Raw genomic sequence first — 24,600 nt, 5'->3', positions numbered from 1 at the left:
ACTCTCTAAAAAAAAAAGAAGTATCCCTACATACCTGATAGCACTGTATCTATTTTTTTAATTGAATGTTTACTTAAAAACCTTACCATGATATCCTCAATATATAAATAACTCTTAAAACTCATTAATAAGAAAAACCAGTTTTTTTTATGACCAAAAGATTTGAACACACTTCACAAAAGAAGCTACAGATACACAAATAGCAGATAAACACATAAGATGCCCAACATCATCAGTCATAACAAAAATTCAAAGAAGAATCACAATGTGATAACCATTTCATGCCACTGGAATCTATGGCCTGACTATACCACGTGTTGACAAGCATGTAGAGGAGTGAACTCATGTACTACACTGTGGAAATGAAAAATGGAACAAGCACTTTGGAAAAGTTTGGCAGCTTCTTATAAAGTTAAACATATACCTACCACATGACCTAGCGCTTTCACTCCTAGGTATTTACCCAAGAGAAGTAAAAGCACATGTCCACACAAAGACTCGTACACAAATCTTCACAGCACCCTTGTTATAGCCAAAAATGAGAAACAATATCAACAGGTAAATGGATGAACAAATTGTAGTAGATCCATATAAAGGAACACTACGTGGCAATAAAAGGACTATTGAAACACAGTGACATGGATGAATCTTTGAATAGCACAGTGAGTGAAAAAAATCCAGAAATTAGAGTACAAACTCTTTGTACTTATATATAATTCTATAAAAATGCCAACTAATCTATGTAGGTCAGTGGTTACTAGAAGGTGGGAGGGTTGGAGGGAATGATTATAAAGGGCAGCAGGACACTTGGAGGAAGATGAATATCATGTTGATTGTGTGATGGTTTCACAGGTATGGACATGTGTACTTATAAAATTGTACATTTTCTGTATATGCAGTTTACTCTGTCAGTTTATATTTCAATAGTTATAAAAACTATGGTCACTGTTTCTGAGAAAATGAGTAACAGGGCCTTTGGCACCTCCTCTGTATCTTCTCTACCCCTTGTATCTGCTTGCCCGATTGGGTGGGGAAGTTTAGGTGCCCAGGCACCGAAGGATCACAGCATCTAGTGCACTTGGCCATTCTCCTCTTCAGTGTGACGAGAGAGGCACGGAGCAGCAGTAAACCCCTGTCAGTGCTCCCTTCACCATACCTTTTCATGCTGGCTATGCCTTCTAGGATGCACTTCCCAGGAATGTGTCTGCTGTTCCTTTCAGCTGGTTCACCAAATACTCTTGCCAGCTTCCCTCTGACTGGAAAGGGACTTGGAAAGCTGCTGTCTACACCTTGAGTAAATAAAGCTAAAATGCTTTCTATCAGTTTCCTGGGAATGCTGTGAGAAATTAACAAACTTGAAGGTTTAAGAACAACCAAAATTTATTCTGTCACAGTTCTGGAGGCCAGAGTCCAAAATCAAGGTGTTGGCAGGGCCACAACTCCTCTAATTTCTAGAGAAGAATCCTTTCTTGCCTTGCCTCTTCTAGCTTCTGATGGAAACTGTTCCTTGGCTTCTTGTAGCCTGCATAACTCCAAACTGTAACTCCGTCTTCATGTTGCTTTCTCCCTGTCTCTCAAATTTCTTTCTGCCTTTTTTTTTTTTGAGACTGAGACTCTATCACCCAGACTGGAATGCAGTGGTACAATCTCAGCTCACTGCAACGTCCGCCTCCAGGGTTCAAGCGATTCTCCTGCTTCAGCCTCCTGAGTAGCTGGAATTACAAGCGCCCACCACCGTGCCCGGCTACTTTTTGTATTTTTAGTAGTGACAGAGTTTTGCCATGTTGGCCACGCTGGTCTCCGTATGCGTGTGGTCAGGCCCGAGGGCCTCTTCCATCCTTGTCAAGGGGAGTGCTAACCTTCTCTCCTTTCATATAACACCATGCTGGTATTAAACTTCTGACCTCAGGTGATCTGCCTGCTTTGGCCTCCCAAAGTGCTGGGATTACAGGTGCGAGCTACCATACCCAGTCTCTGCCTTTCTCTTATAAAGATACCTGCCAGGTGGGCGCAGTGGCTCACGAGGTCAAGCAATCGAGACCATCCTGGCCAACATGGTGAAACCCCGTCTCTACTAAAAATACAAAAAATTAGCTGGGCGTGGTGGCAGGCGCCTGTAATCCCAGGTACTTGGGAGGCTAAGGCAGGGAATTGCTTGAACCTGGGATGCAGAGATTGCAGTGAGCCGAGATGGTGCTATTGCACTCCAGCCTGGGTGATACAGCAACACTCTGTCTCAAAAAAAAAAAAAAAAGATATCTGCCATTGGATTTAGGGACCACTCAGGATCTAGGAGTGTTTCAGTCTGTGAAGTCCTTTTACTTGGGCCTCTGATATTCCAGTAAGACCTAAAAAAGATCATCTGGGCCCGGTGCATTGGCTCACTCCTGTAATCTCAGCACTTTGGGAGGCTGATGCAGATGGATCACTTGAGGTCAGGAGTTTGAAACCTGCTTGGCCAACATGGTGAAATCCCATCTCTACTAAAAATACAAAAATTAGCCTTACCTGTTGGAATACACTTGTAATCCCAGCTACTTAGGAGGCTGAGACATGAGAATTGCTTTAACCCAGGAGGCAGAGGCTGCAGTGAGCCAAGATCATGCCACCACTGTACTCCAGCCAGGGTGACAGAGCAAGACTCTGTCTAAAAGAAAAAAAAAAATTATCTGACCTCTTTTACCCTGTTCTTTTGCTATACTCATGGCTCATAGCCTCAGGGCCATTCATAGCCCAATTAACTTAGCAGATGGCTAGTGAACTCAAGGTTTTACCAGTAGTCATAGGTCTTGGAAGGAAGGAACACTTACTGAATCCGTAATCTGTGCCAAGATTTTCACTTTAATCTCTGCAAAGATGTTATAAATCAGGTCACAGTTTAACCATTTTACAGATGAAGAAACTGGTTACAGAACTTTCATAACTTGCCCAGAGTCACACAGACAGTAAAACATGGCTAGAATTTGTACTGAGATCTCTTGGCTCTGAAGTCTGGTAATACTGTTAACATAGAGGACTGGGTTGCAAGCCCAGGGAAGATGAGTGATCCAGGTCATTGAGTAGAACCCATGCTTCTGTCTCTACTCAAGATCGGGTTTCCCTCTGATAATGGCCATTTAGTGATAAATAACTTATTAGTGGTACAAGAGTGGCACCCAGTGGCTTCAGATAAAACTACAAGACTAAGGATGACAGGTCAGATTCTTTTACCCGTAGGCCATTCTGTTTCCATCTCCAAACAGAAAAGGTAGAATAGCTGACCTCTTGAGTAATAGGAAAGAAAATCATCTACTATATGCTTTATTGAAAAATTGAAAAAAAATGAGGGAATGTGTATGTATTTAGAGTGTTACAGAATAAGAATGGAGAGGGTATAGTTTTTATTTTTTTTAGAGACAGGTTCTCACTATGTTGCCCGGGCTGGAATGCAGTGGCTATTCATAGGTGTGATCATGGTGCACTACAGCCTCAAACTTAAGTGATCCTCCTGTGTCAGCCTCCTGAGTAGCTAGAACTATAGGTGTGCAACACTGCACCTGGCTAGGAGTGGATATTTTAAGTCTGAATGTTGGAACAGAGACAGTGGGCCAGGGAGGAGTGACCAAGATAGTACTCCAGGGTTTAATGTCATAGGTGTGTCGGGGGAGTTAGAACTTAGACCCAGAATGAGCAGTAGTAACAAGGAGGCAATTTTCTAAGGAAAGGCATTGTTTCTGGTGGGCAGGGGGGTAGGGTGGACTAGAAATAAATGTCTTATAGTGTTAAATCCAAGGAGGGGCCGGGCACGGTGGCTCATGCCTGTAATCCCAGCACTTTGGGAGGCCAAGGTGGGTGGATCGCCTGAGATCAGGAGTTCAAGACCAGCCTGGCGAACATGGGGAAACCATCTCTACTAAAAATACAAAAACTAGCTGGGCATGGTGGTGCATGCCTGTAATCCCAGCTACTCTGGAGGCTGAGGAAGAACTGCTTGAACTCATGAGGTGGAGTTTGCAGTGAGCCAAGATCGCGCCACTGCACTCCAGCCTACACTACAGGAGCAAGACTCTATCTCAAAAAAAAAAAAAAAAAAAAAAAGAAAAAAAAATCCAAGGAGGTGTATCTTGAAGTCAGGGCTGTCTTATCTGAGGGACAGATGATGAATGCAGGTCATGCAAGACTCCCACATAGGCCTAGAGCTTTATATTTCCATGTAGGTAATTCCTTGATAAGACCAATTTCAAGATAGGAGAAAGGTTTATCTATTATATGAGATTTCCCAAGCTAAAGCAAGAAAAAAAAGTAGTATCTCTCAAGGAAAAAAAAATGTTTGGGAAATATCCTGTTTCTTTCTTCACATCTTTAGGTTATCTTTGCCCCTTCTATGTTCCTTGAAATGTAATTACTTGGGAACTAAAACTTGTTTTAGTACACAATATATGACAGATGTCTTATAGAGATAATTCATATACCATAAAATTTACCATTTTAAAGAATAAAACTCACTGGCTTTAAGTATATTCACTGTGCCATGCAGCCATCACCAGAAAATTCCAGAACATCTCCATCATGCCATTAGCAGTATCTATTCACAGTGAGTCCCAGTTCCCCTTTTCCTTCAACCCTGCCAACCACTAATATACCTCCCATCTCTATGGATTTGCCTATTCTGGATACTTCATGTAGATGGAACCACACAACATGTGGCCTTTGTGTGACTTTCATTTAGCATGTTCCCAAGGTTCATCTGTGTTATACCATATAACACATAATAATTTCATCCATTTGTATGGCTGAATAATAGTCCATTGTATGGATATACCACATTGTTTATCCATTAATTAGTTGATGAACACAAGCTTTTTCTACTTTTTAGCTATTATGAATATGCTGTTATGAACACTTTTGTGTGGACATGTTTGTAACTCTCATTGTTCATTAATTCGTTGATGAACACAAGCTTTTTCTACTTTTTAGCTATTATGAATATGCTGTTATGAACACTTGTATGGACATGTTTGTAACTCTCAGGTATATATCTAGGAGTAGAATTGCTGAGTCATATAACACTTTAACTTTTTAAAGAACTTTCAAGCCGATTTCCACAGTCTGCACCATTTTACATTCCTGCCAGTACCGTGTGATGGTTCCAATTTCTCTGTACCCTCATGAACAGTTGTCATTGTTTTTATTATTGGCATTCTAGTGCATGTGAAGTAATTTAGAGGTTTTGATTTGCATTTCTTTAATGAATATTGATGCTGAGTATCTTTTCCATGTGCTTATTGGCCATTTGCATATCTTCTTTGAAGAAATGTCTACTCAAATCTTTTGCCTTTTTTTTTTCTTCTGAGATGGAGTCTTGCTCTGTTGCTAGGCTGAAGTGCAGTGGCGCAATCCTGTCTCACTGCATCCTCTGCCTCCTGGGTTCAAACGTTTCTCCTGCCTCAGCCTCCAGAGTAGCTGGGATTACAGACACATACCACCATGCCTGGCTAATTTTTTTATTTTTATAGAGACAGGGTTTCACCATGTTGATCAGGCTGGTCTCGAACTCCTGACCTCGTGATCTGCTCGCCTCAGCCTCCTTCACCCAGGCTGGAGTGCAAATGGCGCAATCTCGGCTCACTGCAACCTCTACCTCCCAGGTTCAAGCAATTCTCCTGCCTTAGCCTCCCAAGTAGCTAGGATTACAGGTGCCCACCACCAAACCTGGCTAATTTTTGTATTTTTAGTAGAGATGGGGTTTCACCATGTTGGCCAGGCTGGCCTCGAACTCCTGACCTCAAGTGATGTGCCGGCCTTGGCCTCCCAAAGTGCTGGGATTACAGGCGCCATACCCAACCACAAATTTTTGAGGAAGTGGATATCTATTTTTATACATTTGTATTCTTGAAAAGGAGCTGGGAGGATTGGGTTCTGGTCACAGTAAGAACCTCTCTGTCCAAAGTATTGGACTAACCATTGTGGCAGGGCTCAAGGCTACAGATGACTGCAGAATATACCCTCTGACTTCCCAGGTTTGACTTTCTCAAATTTACCTTGTGTAAGGGACTCTGCTAGCTATAAAGTGATAGAGGCATGATGATTCTTGCCTTTCAAGGGATTTAAGGTGTAGAAAATGGACATATGCACATTACTTGATGAACAGCCACATAGCATACTTGCAGAATACACAGAGCCTGATGAGTAGAGCGGGCAGTAGGCAAGACACCAGAGTTCAGAGAAGAAAGGATGTGCCGTGAGTAGCCAGAGTGCAGAAGGATCCACAGAGGGAAACCCTGAAGGCTGGAGGCTGGGTATGGGATTCATGAGCCAGGAGGAAGAGGGAATTCCAGGTGAGGGCAGACAGCCTTGTGAGGTGAGCGATAGGCACACTCTTGTTTCACTAGGGCTCGTTCATGTTTCTGCAAAACTCACTTAGGACTTTAATTTTTCAAGCAGCTAATCCTAGAGAAAAAGGACTCAGCTCAGAGCACTGAGGACACACCTGATAACAGCAGCCTGGAGCTCCTAACAGGTAAGGTTTAAGCTTTTCAATTGAGCCCTGGACTGCAGTTAGGGAAGTAAAAAACGAGTTCAAAGTTTCAAACTATTCCACTGTACCTTCTATTACAGCGGTGCCCTTCTGCAATTTAGTTGGCTGTTGCTGCCACTCTGGGTCTTTTTTTTTTTTTTTTTGAGATGGAGTTTCACTCTTGTTCCGCAGGCTGGAGTGCAATGGCGCGATCTCGGCTCACCGCAACCTCCGCCTCCTGGGTCCAGGCAATTCTCCTGCCTCAGCCTCCTGAGTAGCTGGGATTACAGGCATGCGCCACCATGCCCAGCTAATTTTTGTATTTTTAGTAGAGACGGGGTTCCACCATGTTGACCAGGATGGTCTCGATCTCTTGACCTCGTGATCCACCTGCCTCGGCCTCCCAAAGTGCTGGGATTACAGGCGTGAGCCACCGCGCCCGACCACTCTGGGTCTTCAAGGTAGCAGCAGGTAGTCCCTCCCCAGAGATGTGAAGATAGGACTAGAATTTTTAAATACATTCTGTGTAGTTACAGATAGCTGCACATGATGGGGTGAGGGTAGGTAATCCGCAGATTCAGGGCCCTGAATCTAGTTGGTTCCTTCACATCTTTTCTGGAGTACTGGGGTTGATGCTACAGCTCTCCCCATTTTGGTTATTACTACGATTTGGGATCTGGAGGCTGCTCCCGGGTGCAGGCACCATGTCACTCTTAATGTGTGCTATGGGGAAGTGTCAGTGCATGTGTTGTGATGGCAATTATACTGAAGTCTTTTCTCCACACGTCTCCTGCAATACTTAAAACAGCCTTCCCAGCCAACAGCAGCAGGTGTACAGTAGCTGTCACAGTCACTGGCAGAGGTGCCAGGTCCTATTCTGAGCTTTTAAAATGTACTAATGCTCTTAGTTCTCAAAACAATCCTAGGAGCTATAGGTATTGTTATTATTTTCATTTTATATATGAGGAAATTGAGGCCCATGTATATCAATAAACTTACCCAAGGCCACACAGCCAGTAAATGACAGAGCCAGAATTCAAACTCAGGCAGCCTGAGTTTGAATTAGCAGGGATGCCCTCCTACAGATCCTGAGTCCTTCAGATAAAACAGTATCTGGGTCAAGGGAAGCTGGGGATTGTGACTTCAGCACCTATGCTTGGTTGGTAAATCCCTCTTTCTAGGGTCACAGCTACAACACATACACGCTTATGCTTAGGCCTCAGATGTGTCCCTGAATCACTGTCAACTGAACCATGTTTTAAATGTTGTGGGGGCTGTTGCTACTGAAAAGAATCCTGCTGTGAAGCCTTGTACAAAGCAAAGAATCTATTTTTATAAATTTAGATTTGGAGATTTTTAAAAAAATGCAAGTATGATACATACAATTCAGTATTTATGCAGTCACAAGAGACAAAAGAATAAGTACCTTCCTGTAGAAGGAAGAAAATTAATATTTAACTCAGTACCTTCTGTGGACCCTGGGGAGATGCTGGGCTCTTCCACAGACCTTATCTGATTTAGTCCTTACAGTGCCCTTCTGGGGGCGGGGAGAGGGGGGTGGCATGGATCCTCTCTAACAAATGAGAGAACCCAGGCTCAGGTCAGGCATAATGCTTCGCATGAGGTACTGACTTTCAGCTTGCTGCCTCCAAAGCCCATGTTTTCTCCACTGTGCCACATGAGCTTAAAAACTAGGTGTTTATAATCTGGTGGAACCCCTGGAGGATGGCTTGAGCTGCTCTGCCCTACAGATCTGCAGCTCTCATCAGCATCGTCCTATGCCTCACCATGGGCAGCTCTGCTGAGGAAAATCACCGAAGTGTGTACTGATGCTACCATCCATCCATGGTTCAGTCACTCAGAAGCCTTTGGTTTGTCAATCCTTTCCCTTGCCTTTCTGGCCCTTGACCTCAGTGGCTACTCCATTCTTTAAAAAAATCTACCCAGTCTCTGCCTCCTGCTTCAGCAGTAAACTTACCCAACTTGTACCCTCCCACTGTAGAATGTCATCACTGTAGGGACGCATCCGCTCCAGGCTCATGGTGGGCTCGTCCTTCCTGCTTTCTTGGGACCTGCTCGCATCAGTTATCACTTCTGCACCTTCAGCTCTCCCATGAGTTCCCTTCCTTCAGCTGATCAAGCTCTCATTTCACCAGAAGAAAATCTCCCATGAACTTAAACTTCCTCCATCTATCCTCAACCTCTTTCCATCACATCTCAGCCAAAGATCTCAAAACCATAAGCTGCATGCACCCTGTCTTCCTTTCTTCCTCTCATTCTCTCCCTCATAGCGTACTTGCTTTCTCTGTGGCCTCCGAAATTTCTCCCCTTAGGGAAAGTCTCTTACTTACCAAATTTTGCATTTACCTTCATTGTATCTGAACTATGTGCAGAATTTGGCATTGTAAGACTATGACTTGCCTGGTTTTTCCCTCTCTAAGCTTTTCTCTTCACCTACTTTATTCTGGTCATCCCTAAATAGTGCTCATCCTGCTGTCTCCCCAGCTTCCATCTTCCATCCCAGCTGTTGACTACTGCTTCTGGGCTGAAGACTCTCAAATTGGTATGACTAGCCAAGGCCTCTAATGAGTGCCAGATGGGAGATTCATTTGCTCACTAGGCAGCCCCTCGTGGAGGTCCCATTGGTACTTCAGTTTCCTCTCTCCTGACTAAAGTTACTACTTTAGTCTCTGTCATGATTAATAGCACACTATCCAATGTTATCGCATCTGAAATCTTGGATTCATTCAAGTAAGCCTCTCATTCTTTTTTATTTTTTTTGAGACAGAGTCTCACTCTGTTGCTCAGGCTGGAGTGCAGTGGCGCAATCTCGGCTCACTGCAACCTGCACCTCCCAAGTTCAAGTGACTGTCTTGCCCCAGCCTCCTGTGTAGCTGGGATGACAGGTGCCCACCACCATGCCCAGCAAATTTTTTTTTTTTAGACAGAGTCTCGCTGTATCACCAGGCTAGTGTGCAATGGTGCGATTCCCGCTCACTGCAACTTCCATTTTCCAGTTTCAAGAAATTCTGCCTCAGCCTCTGGAGTAGCTGGGACTACAAGCACGCATCACCATGCACTGCTAATTTTTTGTATTTTTAGTAGAGACGGGATTTCACCCTGTTGGCCAGGATGGTCTCGATCTCTTGACCTTGTGATCTGCCTGCCTCAGCCTCCCAAAGTGCTGGGATTACAGGCATGAGCCACAGTACCCGGCCAAATTTTTGTATTTTTAGTACAGATGGGGTTTCACCATGTTGGGCAGGCTGGTCTCAAACTCCTGACCTCAGATGATCCACCTACCTGGGCTTCCCAAAGTGCTGGGATTACAGGCTGAGCCACTGCACCTGGCCAAGAGGCCTCTCATTCTCATGCCCTACATCCAGGTGATCACCAATGCCTATCACTTAGGCCTGATGAGTACTTTTGATTCCTGGTGATGCTGCCATCCCCACTGTCTTCACTTGTCATTGGGCTCTTAAGGTCTTCCAGTCTCTAGTTTGATCTAAGCCACATCTTTGAAAGAATGATCTTTCTTTAGTACAAAATTACCAATATATTTTACCAGCGCTTAAAACTCTTTACTGGCTTCCTATCTCCTACAGATGAAAATCTATTTCTAGACACCTCTTTAGCCCCAGCTACTGGAGAGGCTGAGGCTGGGAGTTCAAAGCTGCAGTGAGCTATGATCGCACCACTGCACTCCGACCTGGGTGACAAGCAAGACCCCAACTTCTTGTTTTTCTTTTTCTTTTGAGAGCCCATCTTTAAAAGACAAAAATTTATGTAGGAGGTTGTTTTATACCTTTGCATAGTTTACTTGCATAACTTTCAGCAGAAAATTCCTTTTCCATCCCTTGTGGTGTTTGGCAATCACTCTTCATCCTTCAAAACCTAGCTCTGGGGTGGAGTGATGGCTTACGCCTGTAGTCCCGTCACTTTGGGAAGCAGGGGCAAGAGGATAGCTTGAGACCAGCCTGGGCAACACAGTGAGACCCCGTCTCTACAAAAGTAAAGAAAACTGGCCGGTGTGGTGGCACGCGTCTGTGGTTCCCGGTACCCCGGAAGCTGCAGCTGAGGCAGTAGGATACTTTGAGCCCAGAAGGTCAAGGTTGCAGTAAGCCGGGACTGTGCCACTGCACTCCAGCCTGGCCAACAGAGCAAGACCTGTCTCAAAAATGCCCAGTTCAGGTATCTCCTCAGGGAAACCTTTCTAAACATCCAGAGGTGGTCGGCTTCCCTCTCTGTTCTCACCTTGGGCTTTGTACACACGTCTGCAACCCTCCTAGCATCTGTGAGCTTCTCTCAGGGAAAAGCTCGTTGATCTGCATCTCCAGGACCTGCTTGGGAAGAATCTATCCATCTAAACTCGCTTTAATTTGACAAATGAATCAGTTAAAAGAGCAGGAAAGCTGCCTATGGGCACTGCCCAATTCAACATGAGCAACAAAAGGAGACAGAACTGAGGCTAGAGAGGTGAGGGGAGACAGAGGCTGGCAGGGAGAGGAACCTGTCAGTGTAGACTCCAGGAAGAATCTGCGTGCAGAAAGTTACTGAGCGGCCTGACCCAAATGAGAGCTGGGGACAATCTCCCGCCCAGGTGAGCGGGAGAATAGGGAGGCCCTGAAACCTCTCTGCAGCCTCGGGCTGCTCCTGAAGCCCCCGGAGCTGCAGGGTTTTGGTGTGGACGGGATTTGCTGACAGGGATGCGGTGGGAAGAGCTCTTCGGCGCCCTTGCTCCCTGTTTCCCCCTGCCCCAAGGGTCTTTCTAGCACAGGACCATGAAAGTAAGAATGAAGGGGGCTTGTTGTTTTCTACTAGATACCAGCGGGCAAGCAGAAAACAAGAGGCTCAAGAGGGGCAGCCCCAGCGTGGAGGATATGCGAACTCTGTACTCTGCCAGGGCCCCAAGCCTGTCAGAGGCTGCCCTAGGCGGCAGGGCCCCCACCGCGGCCCCCCTCACTCCTAGCGGAAGGGAGGCCTGTGAGACTCACAGCAGGGCCCTGGCACCGGGCAGGGCGAGCCTTGGGAACCGCCTGGAGGTAACCGGGCGAGGCCCGCGAGGGAAGGGCGCGGGAGGAGGTGCGGGCCACGGGCCGCTGCCAAGGGGTTCTCACCCTGGACCCCCTTTGTTCCCACAGGACGCGCTGTGGCTGCAGGAGGTCTCCAACCTGTCAGAATGGCTGAGTCCCAGCCCTGGGCCTTGAGCCCGGTTTCCCTCTGCGAGTGTCCGCTGGCCGGGCGCAGCCGCTGTCCGTGGTTTAATAAAACTGCGCCGCGCTTATACCGTCCGCTTCCGCTTCCGCTTCCGCGTCGGGCCGGGCCGGGGCGGGGCCTGGAGCCGCGCCGCGGCCTGACGTCACCCACGCCGCCACGCGGCTGCGTCACTGATGCGCGCCGCGGGTTGGGGCGCGATGGCGGCGCTGGGCGGGGACGGGCTGCGCCTGCTGTCGGTGTCGCGGCCGCAGCGGCCGTCCGAGTCGGCGGCACTGGGCGGTCCGGGCCCCGGACTGTGCTGCTGGGTGTCCGTGTTTTCCTGCCTCAGCCTCGCCTGCTCCTACGTGGGCAGCCTCTACGTCTGGAAGAGCGAACTCCCCAGGTGCGGGGGCTGCGCGCGGCCGGAACCCGCGCCCCCGCGAGGCGGGGGCTGTGGGCGGAGCTTGGGCGAGCCGGGGGCGGGGCCGTACTGATGGGCGCCCGCTGAACTTGCTGTCCCCTCCGTAGGGACCATCCCGCCGTCATCAAGCGGCGCTTCACCAGCGTCCTGGTGGTGTCCAGTCTCTCACCCTTGTGCGTGCTGCTCTGGAGGGAACTCACAGGCATCCAGGTGCGAAGGAGGCGGGGTAAAGGGCAACGAGGGAGAGAGCTCAGGGATCTTTGGGGGAGGAAGCAAGACTGATTCCCCCTTTCCTGTGGCTCAGCCAGGCACATCCCTGCTCACGCTGATGGGCTTCAGGCTGGAGGGCATTTTCCCAGCAGCGTTGCTGCCCCTGCTGCTGACCATGGTGAGTGCTCCAGCTGTATCTTTCCTCCCCTGGTCTTTATCAGCCTGATGCGCGGTGGCCTCTTGATTGTGTTCGGATTTTGGCTGATGGGAGACAGTTTTGAGATGGCCCCAGGGTCCTCCGGTATGCATGGGCTGGAAATCCTGGTTGTGAGGATTTCAAGCTTGGAGCCTCACAGGGACAAGGGCAAAGTTCTGGGCAAAAGCGGTGGGTTATGGTGAAAGTGTTTTCTTTGATGTCTCCTATTTTTTTGTTCTCAGATTCTTTTCCTGGGCCCCCTGATGCAGCTCTCTATGGATTGCCCTTGTGACCTGGCAGATGGGCTGAAGGTTGTCCTGGGTGAGTCTTAAAGGCTGAAGGGAAAAGTAGGCACAGGTAGTCCAGGACAATGGGGGAGGGGGTCAGCGGACTCCTGGTTTCATCTGGACTTGTGGAATGTCATCTTTCTGCGTGTGTTTTCTCATCAGCAAAATGGAAACCATAGAGCTAGGTGACCTATAAGGATGGATTCCCAGTGTCCAAAAAGTCACCTGGGGACCCCCAGCAGTATTTGGTGTGGACCAGAGAGCATTGTCCCCTGCCTCCCCAACCAAGAGCTGGTCTTGTTAAATTTTGGCATCTCTAGAGTTTGCTTCCAGGATGCCCTGCCTCAGCTAATGCCTTCTCTTCAGGGCATCTCAAGACGTTGGGTTTATGTTGTGTCCACACGCCTGTTCTCAGGAGTATTGATGCCTAACCTGAGTTTGGCCAGGGTAAAGTTGTGGGAGAGGAGCCCTTGGGGTCTCTGGGGTCTCATTGTCCCATAGCCAGTCACTCACAGCTTGTCCTGACTTCCCTCTGTAGCCCCCCGCTCCTGGGCCCGCTGCCTCACAGACATGCGTTGGCTGCGGAACCAAGTGATCGCCCCCCTGACAGAGGAGCTGGTGTTCCGGGCCTGTATGCTGCCCATGTTAGCGCCGTGCATGGGCCTGGGCCCTGCTGTGTTCACCTGTCCGCTCTTTTTTGGAGTTGGTAAGTCTGGCTAGCTTGGTACTGGTGTATTCTCAGGATGAGAGCTGAGAACGGGGCTTGAGGTGAGGGTCAGGCATAGGTGGGAGGCTGGAAGGAATGACTGTGATGTGATTGTCACCTTTTTCCCAGCCCATTTTCACCACATTATTGAGCAGCTGCGTTTCCGCCAGAGCAGTGTGGGGAACATCTTCTTGTCTGCTGGTGAGTTCTGGTGAGCTGGCCTGGGTTAGGGTGTGTGATGATGTCCCTAATGGCCACTCTGGAGGAGGAATTGGGAACAGAGGGCTATAGTATTGGAGGGGCCACTGACCATGGGAGTTGGGGTGCAGGACAGCTGTAGGTGGTGGGGCAGACAGTCACTGCCCCCTGGGAGGGGATGGTCGGTCTTTGGCTGATGGGTGTGTAGTGCTGGGGCAGGAAGGACGTGCAGGTGTGGTCACTCGCGGCCTCCCCGTCTCCAGCGTTCCAGTTCTCCTACACAGCTGTCTTCGGTGCCTACACTGCTTTCCTCTTCATCCGTACAGGTTGGTCCTCAGTCTCTCATGGGTCCCTGGGGGCCCACAGGAGTGGGTGGGAGAATGGGGAATACTGTTTGTTCTAGGAACAAGTTCTTCTACTGCAGTCCTTGAGATAGGCTGAACCAGGGCCCTCAGCTTGGTGAGGTCTGAGAGGTGGAAAGGAACAGAGGCCATGGTGTGTGGGTGGATGGCTAGGGTGGTGGGATCTTGATGATCTGTTTCAGGGGATGAGGGTCACTAGCCCTGGAAGGGCCAGAGGTGGTGGTAGGGCTGCTCCCTGAGCTGCTATCTCCTCTCCCCAGGACACCTGATTGGGCCGGTTCTCTGCCACTCCTTCTGCAATTACATGGGTTTCCCTGCTGTTTGCGCGGCCTTGGAGCACCCCCAGAGGCGGCCCCTGCTGGCAGGCTATGCCCTGGGTGTGGGACTCTTCCTGCTTCTGCTCCAGCCCCTCACGGACCCCAAGCTCTACGGCAGCCTTCCCCTTTGTGTGCTTTTGGAGCGGGCAGGGGACTCAGAGGCCCCCCTGTGCTCCTGACCTACGCTCCGGGATACACTATGAACTCTCACTGGCTCCCCAGCCCTCCCCACCAAAGGGTACTGCAGGGGAGGGACTGGCTGGGGTCCCCGAGATCTCAGGAATTTTTGTAGGGGATTGAAGCCAGAGCTAGTTGAATCCCAGGGACCAAGAGAAAGGAGCAGATATCCAAAGGGTGCAACCCCTCTTGAAAGGGGTGTTTACGAGCAGCTGTGAGTGAGGGGACAAGGGGCAGGTCCCAGGAGCCACACACTCCCTTCCTCACTCTGGACTGCTGCTTCTCTTAGCTCCTCTGCCTCTGAAAAGCTGCTCGGGGGTTTTTTATTTATAAAACCTCTACCCACCCCCACCCCCAACTTCCTGGGTTTTCTCATCTTTTTGCATCAGGACTTTGTATTGGGATATTAAAGAGATTTAACTTGGGTAACATGGCCTTGGACTTTTGGAATTGGTCTGTTTGGGATCTTGTGTTAGGGGTGCAGGCAGCTCTTGGGAGTATGCCCACCACTTATCCTAGCTACCTTGAATGCTGACCTTGGGGTAGTGTATCCTGGCAGGTGGTTCCCTGGAGTTGGGGATAGGCTGGGAGCTCTGGCTGCTGGGGCCCTGTGGCTTCCTCCTTCCTGAACCATGCCCCAAAGTCCTAGTGTAGGTAGGTCTGAGACTGCAAGTACCAGGTGTGAGCCCAGCTCATCCTGGGGCCTGTGCCTTGGCTACCAGGCTCAGGAAGTGGGAGCCCTGGCCCTGGCTTGAGCGTTGGAGCCTCTGGCCTGTCTCCTGTGGGGTGAGGATGATTGGCCTGAAGCCTCTGCCAGGACCTCCACAGTCTGCCAGCCTTGTTTTTCACAAGAGGAAACAGGTTCAGAATGGGAGAGGAACCTACCTCTGAACCACCAGTAGAGGCTTTTCTGGTTCTTTCCACCTTGGACCTCTGCCCCAGAGGAACCTAGAACGAAGGCTGCTGCCCTGGGGATGGCAGGGACTTTGCCAAGCAATACGGTGACTCCAGGGTCCTTCTCAGAACCTGCTAGTATTCTGCCGGCTCTCCATTGTCTTTGGAAGGGTTCTCATTTCCCTGTCTGTACCTTTAAAACTAGATTCTTGAAAGAGTATTAGCCCTGGATCACTTGAGGTCAGGAGGAGTTCGACACCAACCAGCCTGACCACCATGGTGAAACCCATCTCTACTAAAAATACAAAAACTGCCAGGTGTGGTGGCTCACGCCTGTAATCCTAGCACTTTGGGAAGCTGAGGTGGATCGCCTGAGGTCAGGAGTTCAAGACCAGCCTGGCCATCATGGTGAAACCCCATCTTAAAAAAAAAAATTATTAAAAAAAAAAACAAAACTTAGCCAGTCATGGTGGCAGGTGCCTGTCATCCCAGCTACTTGGGAGGCTGAGGCAGGAGAACTGCTTGAACCCATGAGGCAGAGGTTGCAGTGAGCCAAGATCGCTCCATTGCACTACAGCTGGGCAACAGGAGACTCTGTCTCGGTGGGGGTGGGGGGTGGGCATTAGCCCTTTAAGTTCTATTATAGGCTTAATTTAAGGAGGTTGTCCCAAGTCCCCTTCCCTGAGGCTGAGGGAAAGAAAAGGGATGTGCAGTCACTCCCTTATGATGCCTGCAGGCTGGCTGTGACTCACCGACCATTCATAGTCACACATCTGCCTCCTGGGGCACATTTGGGACCTCAAGGTCCAGAAAGGAAGAGGCCCAAACCCACTGTGACTTGCCCACCCCAAAGGTTAGGACTGGCACTGGGAGCACTGGGCAGAGGGCTGCTGGGTGCTGGGGATGTACTACCTGCTAGGGTCAGGGGCTCTGGGCCCTGCCCACCTCTTCCTTTCCAAAGGCTGGTGTTTCCTGCATTAGCTTCCCCACCCCCTCCTTCTCAGGAACTGGCCAGCCTCTACCCCTGCCCCCCACCATTCTCCTCCTACCTGCGGGCAGGAGGGCAGTGGTACAGGCAGGGTTACTGTCCCCGCTGCAGGAAAGGGAACTGGAGGGCTGGTCATGGGGAGCGACAGGGTTAAAACCCGAGACCCTGGACTCCTCCTCACCTCCCGCCAACATCCTCACGTCCAAAGTGCACACGAGACTCTGCTGGATCACCATTCCCAAGGGTCTCACCCACTGCCCAGAAGGTGGTACCTGCTTGCATTTACCTGCAAACTGATGTGGGAGGCCTCGGGTTTTAGAAAATAAAACAGTGGGGCTGGGAGGCGAGTCTGCCAAGGGCCTGGGTTTCATCCCTCTCTTACTAGTTGTGGAGTCCTGGACAAATTATGTAATCTTCCTGTGACTTGATTTCTGTGTCCATAAGAGGATGAAGATTAATTCCTTGAGTTAATAGGTGTTAAGTACTTAGAATAAGCCCCGCCTCTCCAGCAAGCTCAGTACTAGTCCTGTTTGGGGAGTATACGCAGTAGGCACCCAATAGTGACTTAAAATAGGGCCACGATGTCATCCTCAATACCTTCTGAGGAGGAAGACACACCTGACCTGCCTACCCACAGGGAGCTTGAGACGCAAACCCCACTGCTGAATGGTACAGGCTGGGGCTGTACTAAGCATGGGGGTGCTGCACTGGATCCAACATGGAGGGCAGGGAAAGCCAGTTTTATTGAGCAAACTTCCCAGGACCTGGGACATCTTAGAGCCCCCCTTCCCCCAGGAGATAGGACCCCCTAAACCTCCCCTGGGTCCTAGGACCACCTGACCCACCATGTGTAGTCTCCAGTGAGAAGGTGTCCCTTATTTGGCAAGAGATGATGAACATGTGAGCCGCTGTTGGCCAGGGGAAAGGATAGATGATGGCTGAGAGGAATGAGCCGCCGCAGGCAGTGTCTCCAGTCCAGCTGTGGAGGACCTCCATGGCCCAGCCTTCCTGGCATCAGGCACTGGCTGGCCTGGGCCTGCCGTGGCAGCACAGTTTCTGTTGAAAGCTTGGGGACGGCCAGGGTGCTAGCCTGGGGCAAGATCACTCGATCTCCAGGATGAGGTCGTCACCTTCCAGTGTCATGTCCTTGGTCACATGGACCTTGCGGACAGTGCCCTCCATGGGTGAGGTCACCACAGTCTCCATCTTCATGGCACTGAGCACACACAGGGGCTGGCCCTTGGCCACCTTGGCCCCTGCCGCCACTTTGATGTCTATTACCTTCCCAGGCATGGGCGCCCCAATCTGGCCCTTCACATCCTTCAGGGCCTTGGGGTGGAAGTGCATCTCCTGCAGACACAGGGCAGAAGGGACATGAGATCCTGGGCCCAGCCAAGCCCCACCACCCAGGTATTGGCCCTGGGGGAGACAATACCTTTATGGCTTGGGTGTCCTTGACCAGGATGGACCGCAGTTGTCCATTGAGCTCAAAAAAGACCTGCCTCTGGCCAGCCCGGTTCAGGTCGCTCACGGCCAGGGCTTTGATGTGCAGTGTCTTGCCCCGCTCCAGCTCCACCTGCAGGGAGGGTTTGCAGACTCAGGACTGGAGGGCAAACTGGGAGAGCAGTCCCCCCACCCTGGCCCCAGGAAGTCCCCACACTGGGCCTTGGCTCCTTGTTCTTAAAGGCCTGGCTCCCAGTCTCAAGGGTCCTTTCTGCTCCCACAGTTCCAAGGCTGGGGGACAGCCAAGCTAAACTCTGGAGCTCTGGGGCAGGGGGCCAGGGTGGAGTGTGGACAAGCACCAGAGCCACTGACCTCAAACTCCTCTGCGATCTTGGGTCCCTGCAGGAAGAGGCGAGTATTGAGGCTATCCAGGGGGCCAAAAGTGGCAGTAAAATCCTTGAAGTGGGTGAAGACATCGGGGTACATAGCTGCTGAGAGCACATCTTCCGGGGTCACTTCCTCCCCATGCCGCTCCACCAGCTCCTTCTCCAGTGCCTGCAGATCCAGGGGAGGGAGGGAGGCTCCAGGCCGCCCCTCCACCCTCGGCAGGTCCTTCAGTACCTGGGGAGCAAAGTGGAGGATCAGGCCTGATTCCTGCATCCAGCCCACACCCTCATGTCATGCTGGGACTTCCCTACCTTGGAGCGAAAGGGTTCAGGGAACCCCCCATGGGGGACACCAATGTAACCCTGCAGGAACTCCACCACGGAGCGAGGGAAGGACAACTCTTCTGCTTGAGCTTCGGCCTCTGCTCGGCTCAATCCATTCTGCACCATAAACTGGGCCAGGTCCCCCACGATCTTGGAGGAGGGTGTCACCTGAGAAGGCCCTGGAGGTTAGGGTGCCAGGCACCTTGGGGAGGCTCAGCGACAGGTACACGCATGGCTGGGGCAGGCAGGAGCCCTGGGCCGGGATTACCTTGATGAGGTCACCCAGCATCTGGTTGGCCTCCACGTAGGCCTTCTTGACTTCCTTGAACTTGGAGCCGAGCCCCATGCTGTGGGCTTGGAAGTGCAGGTTGGTGTACTGGCCCCCTGGGATCTCATTCTCATACACGTCGGAGTTGCCAGACTTCATGGTGGCCGTGCAGTCAAAGGCCGCGTACAGTCCCCGAGCTCCCTCCCAGTACTCACTGTAGTCAAACACGCGCTCCAGGGGCACCTCTGCAGGGAGGCCAGAGTCAGAGAATGTCTTACAAATGTGCTGACTCCAGGACCCAGAGCTAGCTCAGGTCCCATCTCTGACTCAGGTCAGGTGGTGGCAAGGCCAGAGCAGTGCACCTGGATTCTAGGCAGGCCCAACACGGACTGGTGGTGGCTGCGGCTTTGAGAGGGGCGTGACCACAGGCTGCCATTCTTCCTACCTGTGTCTAGGGGAGTCCCTCTGGTACAGGCCACCAGGGCCCCCATGCTGGGCTGTGAAGTCATCCCAGACATGGAATCTGCTGCCACATCCACCACATCAGCTCCAGCCTGGGCACAAGCCAGCATGGCTGCCACGCCTGCCCCTGATGTGTCATGGGTATGGATGTGCAGTGGGAGGTCAGGGAAGCGGTCCCGGAGGGAGCTGACCAGCATGGTGCAGGCTGCCGGCTTCAGCAGCCCAGCCATGTCCTAGGGTAAGTGGGAGAGAGAGAGAGATGGTAGAGGGGCAGGATGTGTGCCTGTGATGGGGGACAGGGCCGAGGCAGAGAGGGAGAGATGGGCAAGTGGCCCAGGCACCTTGATGCACAGGATGTGGGTGCCAGCCCGCACCAGCTCTTCGGCCAAGCCCATGTAGTACTGCAGTGAGTACTTGGTGCGGCTCGGGTCAGCCACGTCACCAGTATATGAGATGGCAGCCTCCACCACACCACCGGCACTTCCTGCTGCCTCCATGCCCAGCAGCATGTTGGGCAAGTAGTTGAGAGAGTCAAACACGCGGAAGACATCCATGCCATTCTCTTTGGCCACCTCACAGAACCTGAGGGTGAGAAAGCCCAGGGCTGAGCCCTACCCCACCTCCCTCTGAACAGTCTTCCCTGGCTCCTGCCTCACCCACTCTGCTGACCCTGGGAAATGAGATCTGGGGGTCTGGCCTGGCCGGGGTTGTGGCATCCACAGGTGGGAGCTGTGCAAACAAGTGTGGACCAGGCCTTGGAGGATCAGCTGGTGCAGTGGCAGGCCGTGGGAGAGGGCACTGAGCAAGGAGTCCCGAGGCCTGGGTTCCAGTCCCAGTCCTGCACCCAGTGACCTGGGCCATGCCTCAGGCCTTGCACTGCCACAGGAGTGAGGGGTAATTTAGAAGCCTGTCCAGTTCCATGCTTCCCGATACTTCCAAACAGTAGCCCCTGCTGTGTGTGGCCGCAGAGAGACTTGGTGTTAGGCCCACCTTGGGGAACAGAGGCCATCACGACATGGCTCAGTACCCTCTGGACCACACCAGGTAGTGTCTGCCCACCCCACCCCAGGCTCACTTGAAGACTACGTTGTCAGGGTAATTGGTGTAGCCCACAGCATTGGCCCCCCGCAGCAGCATCTGGAAAGGGATGTTGGGGATGAGCTCCCGAAGCTCCTGCAGCCGCCGCCAGGGGCACTCATAAAGGAAGCGCATGGCGACATCAAACGTGGCTCCTGCACAGGAACCGAGAGGCCCAGGTGAGCTCTGTGTGTCTGGGGGACCCCACCAGGCCTTGCAGCTAGCTCTGCAGCCCAAGCCTCTGGCCCCAATACCAGGTCCTGCCCATCCTCATGGTGCCTGTGTTCCCTGCTCCAGCCCCCACAGATGTTTCCCTTGGCTGATCTCTCAGGGGCAGACCTGAGACCAGGCTCATTTATGTCCCTTCTATGCCCCTTTATAATCCCATCTTCTCTGTCTCTCTGTGTTATAATTAACTAAGAGGAATGTGTCTCCTCCTGACCCTGAGCCTCCCAGGATGCACCTGGCCTCAGCTCAGCAACCTCATGCCAGCACCAGGCCTGGCCGGAGAGGACGCTGTGCCTTCTTCAGTTCGTCCTCTTTGTTCTTCGTGTTAGCTTGTCCCCAGTGGCCTAATCCTTCGGGACTGGTAAGACAGTGGGCACCCAATTCCTGCCAGGCACTGCCCAACATGCCAGCCTACCTCCCCAGTTCTCCATGCTGAAGAGCTTGCTGAAGTTGTGGGCAACATAGGGGGCGATCTTTTTGAGATCGTGGGTGCGCACACGAGTGGCCAGCAGAGACTGGTGGGCATCCCTGAAGGTCGTGTCCATCAGCAGCAGCCCCGGGTGGTTCCGCACAGCTCGAGCAAAACCCTCAGGCCCCTCTCGTAGCAGGATGTCTCTGAAACCAGCTGGGGGCGGGCCTAGGGCAGACAGGGACATTGGTGCCCATCCTGCAGGATGCAGATGGCATCCTGTCTTCCCCATGAGTTGACAGAATGGATCTCACCTACCTATGGGCACTGCAGGGACAATGGGGTCCGTGGGGCTGGGGCTGGCTTTGACAGGAATCGGGGTGGTTGGGCCGTTTACCATGACATGGCCTGGGGAGAGAGCAGGCAGTGGGTAAGGGTGGGCTGGGTAGAGGCTGAGTCGAGGGCAGCAGTGAGAGTAGGTGGGTTTGGGGACAAGGACACATCCCTCCAGGATCCCTGGGCTTCTAGCTGGCCCTTGTCCTCTCCAAAGCGAGGGCCTCCTGGATCCAGGCAGTGGGGACCTCTTGATGGAAAAGCAGGGGGACTCTCAGATCAGGAGCAAGGAGGGTGGTGAATGGGGGGTGAGGGACAAAAGGAGGCAGGTCCAGAATGAGGGCAGGGTTGAGGGGCAGGGGGTACTGGGAAGTTCTTTGGTCTTGGGGAGTGGCAAGGAGGTAGGAGGAAGCAATTAGGGAGGGGAAAGCAGGGGAGGGGAGTGCAGTCTCAGGCCAGACCGAGATAGTGCAATAGCTTCTGGGCCCGGTTCTGCGCAGGCCGCAGCTGGAACAGCTCTGGGTTCTCATCAATGAACTGGGTGTCCACGGTGCCGGCCAGGAACTGCTGGTTGTTGAGCACGTTCTGCAGGAAGGGGATGTTGGTCTGCAGGACAGAGGCGGGTGGGAGGGCATCACCATGCAGCATAGACAGGGAAGGGAGAAGAGAAGAGGCTAGAGGTGCCCCCCCGGGGCCACCCCCAACTCTGGCAGAGCCCCCTAAGCTGTCAGGGGCTGGGTCTGCTCCTTCCATCCTTGTTTACCCCAAAGCGTGTGCTGAAGGCCACGCCTCCTGCCTCCCTGAAGCCTAGAATAGGGCTCAGCCTTTCCTCCAGCAGCATGGCCCACAGCAGCCACCCTCGCCCCCCTGCCCACGCTTGTCTAAAGAGGGCCCTGTCTGCAACAGACCACGCTCTGGCATGCTTACCAAGTCACTCCTCCCAGCGGAGTCCAGCGGGCACACTCCCACCTTGCTGCTCTCTCCCTGGACTTCTAAGCCTTCTTGCATTCCTGTCCCTTTCCTCCCTGGCTCCTCACACACCACATGCTCCCCAGGTGGCCCCAGCCCAGGGCTGTGTCGCCAGTGACAGTGATCCCAGCACTTGGGGTTTGCCTCCAGGGCCGAGATCCAGAGATGCAGCTGCCTCCCAAGCCTCTCCTGGTTCACCCCTCATGAAAGTTCAGCAAGTCCACAACCAGCTTCCTGCCTGTGCACCCAGTCCTCCTGTGCCCAGTGGGTGCCCCACTGTCCCCCCAGTTACCAAAAGCATCCATCATCCTCACCACCCACTCCTCCCACGACACTGGACCAGAGGATTCGACCAGGGCCATTTCTGGACCTCGTGACCTCTTCTCCATCTCCAGGCCACACCCTCCACCACCTTCCTCATCACTGCTGCCTCCAGCCACATCAAACTTGCCTTGTGCTCCACATCTTTGCACCTGCCTGGGACATTCTTCCTGAACATCTGAACTCAAAGGCCTTCGTCCTGTCCTCATATCCTCAGCTGACCTTTCTAGCAGGCCCTGGAGGAACCAGCTGTAGGCAAGCGCACCCCTCGGCTTCATCATTTTGTTTATCTGCAAGGGAACCCTTGGGGGCAGGGCGCTGCCTGAGGCATGTGTCAGTGGGCTTTGTATACAGGAGCCCTCGGTTCCACTCATTAAATGCCTGGATGACAATATGAGACTGGGACAGGGCGACAATGACTTAAAGGGCCATATGGGGACATGGGAGCCAGCACTGCAAGAGGCGCTCCAAGACCGTGAGGCCACATGGCTGGGAGCTTGGTCCTCCATGTGAAAGCATGGCCTGTGGTTGTGTAGCAACAGCCCTGTGGGCAAGTTTCCACTTCAGTGAAAACATCCCCATGCGTCGTCATTTATTCATGATCTCTGCTGGCACCTTCGATAGGGACTCAAGGCCGCCCGGACCTCTCTGAGCTTGGCCTCTACTTATGGACCCCTATCACCTGGAGGCCTGGATAGGAAAGATGCCCCCCTGACCAGCCTTCCAGGTGCTCACCAGAGTGGGGCTGGCCAGCAGTGCTGTGCCTATCTGAGCCTCGCCCCCACCTCTCCTAAAGAGATGCTGACATTTCAGCTGGGCCAAGGCATGGCACTGAAGAAGGGAAGCAGCTGGTGAAACCATCCAAAGAACCCGAGCGCGCAGGGTGAGGACCCTCGGAGCCCTCCCTTTCCCACGCTGCGTCTCCCTTTGTAGATATCCCCCTTCTGTGATGGTTGAGCCACCTATCCTCCCCTCAATACTGTAAGCTCCATGGGGGCAGGAACCAGGCCCATCTGGTTCCTGATGAACCCAGCTCCCAGCACTGGGTGGCACATGGTGGATGTGGATAAGCGTCTGTGTGTAGAGTGAATGAAAAAAAATTTTTGAGACATAGTGTGTTGCCCAGGCTGGAGTGCAGTGGCACAATCTCAGCTCACGGCAACCTCTGCGTTGAAGTGATTCTCGTGCCTCATCCTTACAGACATGCACCACCACACTCAGCTAATTTTTGTATTTTTAGTAGAGATGGAGTTTTGCCATGTTGGCTAGGCTGTTCTTGAATTCCTGACCCTTGTGATCCACCTGCCTTGGCCTCCCAAAGTGATGGGATTACACTGCGCCTGGTGGAGAGCATTTTTGATGGGAAAGAGAGGAGCAAAGACATAGCTGGTGCCAGTGCACAAGCTGACCTGGACCAGGACTGAATCCTCCTCATTTTACAAAGGCCACCTGAAGCCCCGTGAGTGGTGATAGTGAGAATGGCTTCTCGCTGCCGGTAAGCCCCTCTCAAGCCACAGCTGTCCTCCCCTCTTACCCCTAGGAAATGGTTAAGTAAGTGCCATCCATCCCTCCTGGCCTACAGGAGGAACTTGTTTTCAGTGGTCAGGTAACTTGCCCAGGAACTATACTGCTGTGCCGGCAGGATCAGAATTCCAATTTTGAGTTTCCCCGAGTTTCCTGCCACCTGGCCCGTCAGGATCAGGGCTGGACGGAGGAGGAGGAGGCTGGCTGAAGTTTAGGTAGCCTGAGGACAAGGAGACCCGGGGAGGTGGTGACTTCCTCTGTTTCCCAACTGGGCAGACCACTGGTGGTGGCGGGCACAGGTGGAAGGGGACCAGGCTCGCCGAGCCACCCGAGCCTCAGCTTTCTGAACCAGGAAGCAGGGAACCTCGCCCACCACACGTCGGGATCCCTTCCTCTGAGCTGAGCTGG

At 52.1% G+C, this 24,600-nt stretch overlaps 3 protein-coding genes and 1 non-coding gene across 15 annotated transcripts in view; 2 read left to right on the top strand and 2 right to left on the bottom strand.

The window, feature by feature from the left end:
* CUNH11orf80 (chromosome unknown C11orf80 homolog) overlaps positions 1-11,787 on the top strand; it is a 106,682-nt gene extending 94,895 nt beyond the window's left edge. Inside the window, exons 14-16 of one of the 3 annotated variants that reach the window (XM_032282710.1) lie at positions 6,421-6,499; positions 11,318-11,538; positions 11,638-11,787. In XM_032282710.1, coding sequence (XP_032138601.1) covers positions 6,421-6,499; positions 11,318-11,538; positions 11,638-11,703 — 366 coding nt within the window. In that variant the 3' untranslated portion in view covers positions 11,704-11,787. The remainder of the gene's footprint in view (positions 1-6,420; positions 6,500-11,317; positions 11,539-11,637) is intronic. The other 2 variants (XM_032282712.1, XM_032282711.1) reach the window with 2 other exon arrangements.
* LOC116555224 lies at positions 1,761-1,881 on the bottom strand. Its single transcript, XR_004270428.1, has one exon. It is a non-coding gene; the product is annotated as a U6atac minor spliceosomal RNA (small nuclear RNA).
* On the top strand, positions 11,644-23,795 carry RCE1 (Ras converting CAAX endopeptidase 1). 6 transcript variants are annotated; one of them, XM_032282713.1, is made up of 8 exons: positions 11,644-12,095; positions 12,221-12,323; positions 12,422-12,501; positions 12,762-12,840; positions 13,345-13,512; positions 13,642-13,713; positions 13,974-14,036; positions 14,333-15,000. In XM_032282713.1, the coding sequence occupies exons 1-8, from the start codon at positions 11,676-11,678 to the stop codon at positions 14,566-14,568; spliced, it is 1,221 nt and encodes a 406-aa protein (XP_032138604.1). In that variant the 5' UTR covers positions 11,644-11,675; the 3' UTR covers positions 14,569-15,000. The 6 variants fall into 6 exon arrangements, with proteins under 6 accessions (XP_032138604.1, XP_032138608.1, XP_032138606.1 ...); XM_032282717.1 differs by having other exon boundaries at positions 11,882-12,095; positions 12,418-12,501; XM_032282715.1 differs by lacking the exon at positions 14,333-15,000 and adding an exon at positions 22,743-23,795 and having other exon boundaries at positions 11,883-12,095; positions 12,418-12,501.
* PC (pyruvate carboxylase) overlaps positions 17,161-24,600 on the bottom strand; it is a 115,274-nt gene continuing 107,834 nt past the window's right edge. For 3 of the 5 annotated variants that reach the window (XM_032282706.1, XM_032282708.1, XM_032282705.1), the window contains 11 exons: positions 21,840-21,984; positions 21,364-21,453; positions 21,052-21,273; positions 20,407-20,563; positions 19,673-19,913; positions 19,315-19,564; positions 18,870-19,114; positions 18,590-18,769; positions 18,264-18,512; positions 17,884-18,024; positions 17,173-17,798 (listed from right to left, as the gene is read on the bottom strand). In XM_032282706.1, the coding sequence (XP_032138597.1) occupies positions 17,550-17,798; positions 17,884-18,024; positions 18,264-18,512; positions 18,590-18,769; positions 18,870-19,114; positions 19,315-19,564; positions 19,673-19,913; positions 20,407-20,563; positions 21,052-21,273; positions 21,364-21,453; positions 21,840-21,984 (2,169 nt within the window). In that variant the 3' untranslated portion in view covers positions 17,173-17,549. Of the gene's footprint in view, positions 17,799-17,883; positions 18,025-18,263; positions 18,513-18,589; positions 18,770-18,869; positions 19,115-19,314; positions 19,565-19,672; positions 19,914-20,406; positions 20,564-21,051; positions 21,274-21,363; positions 21,454-21,839; positions 21,985-24,600 lie in introns of all 5 variants that reach the window. The other 2 variants (XM_032282707.1, XM_032282704.1) reach the window with 1 other exon arrangement.

This window comes from Sapajus apella, unplaced genomic scaffold, assembly GCF_009761245.1.
Source record: "Sapajus apella isolate SASKATOON/1434 unplaced genomic scaffold, GSC_monkey_1.0 scaffold14, whole genome shotgun sequence".
Lineage (NCBI taxonomy): Eukaryota > Metazoa > Chordata > Mammalia > Primates > Cebidae > Sapajus > Sapajus apella.
The sequence above is the reverse complement of the archived record's forward strand: the minus strand, read 5'-3'. Positions and strand labels throughout refer to the sequence as shown.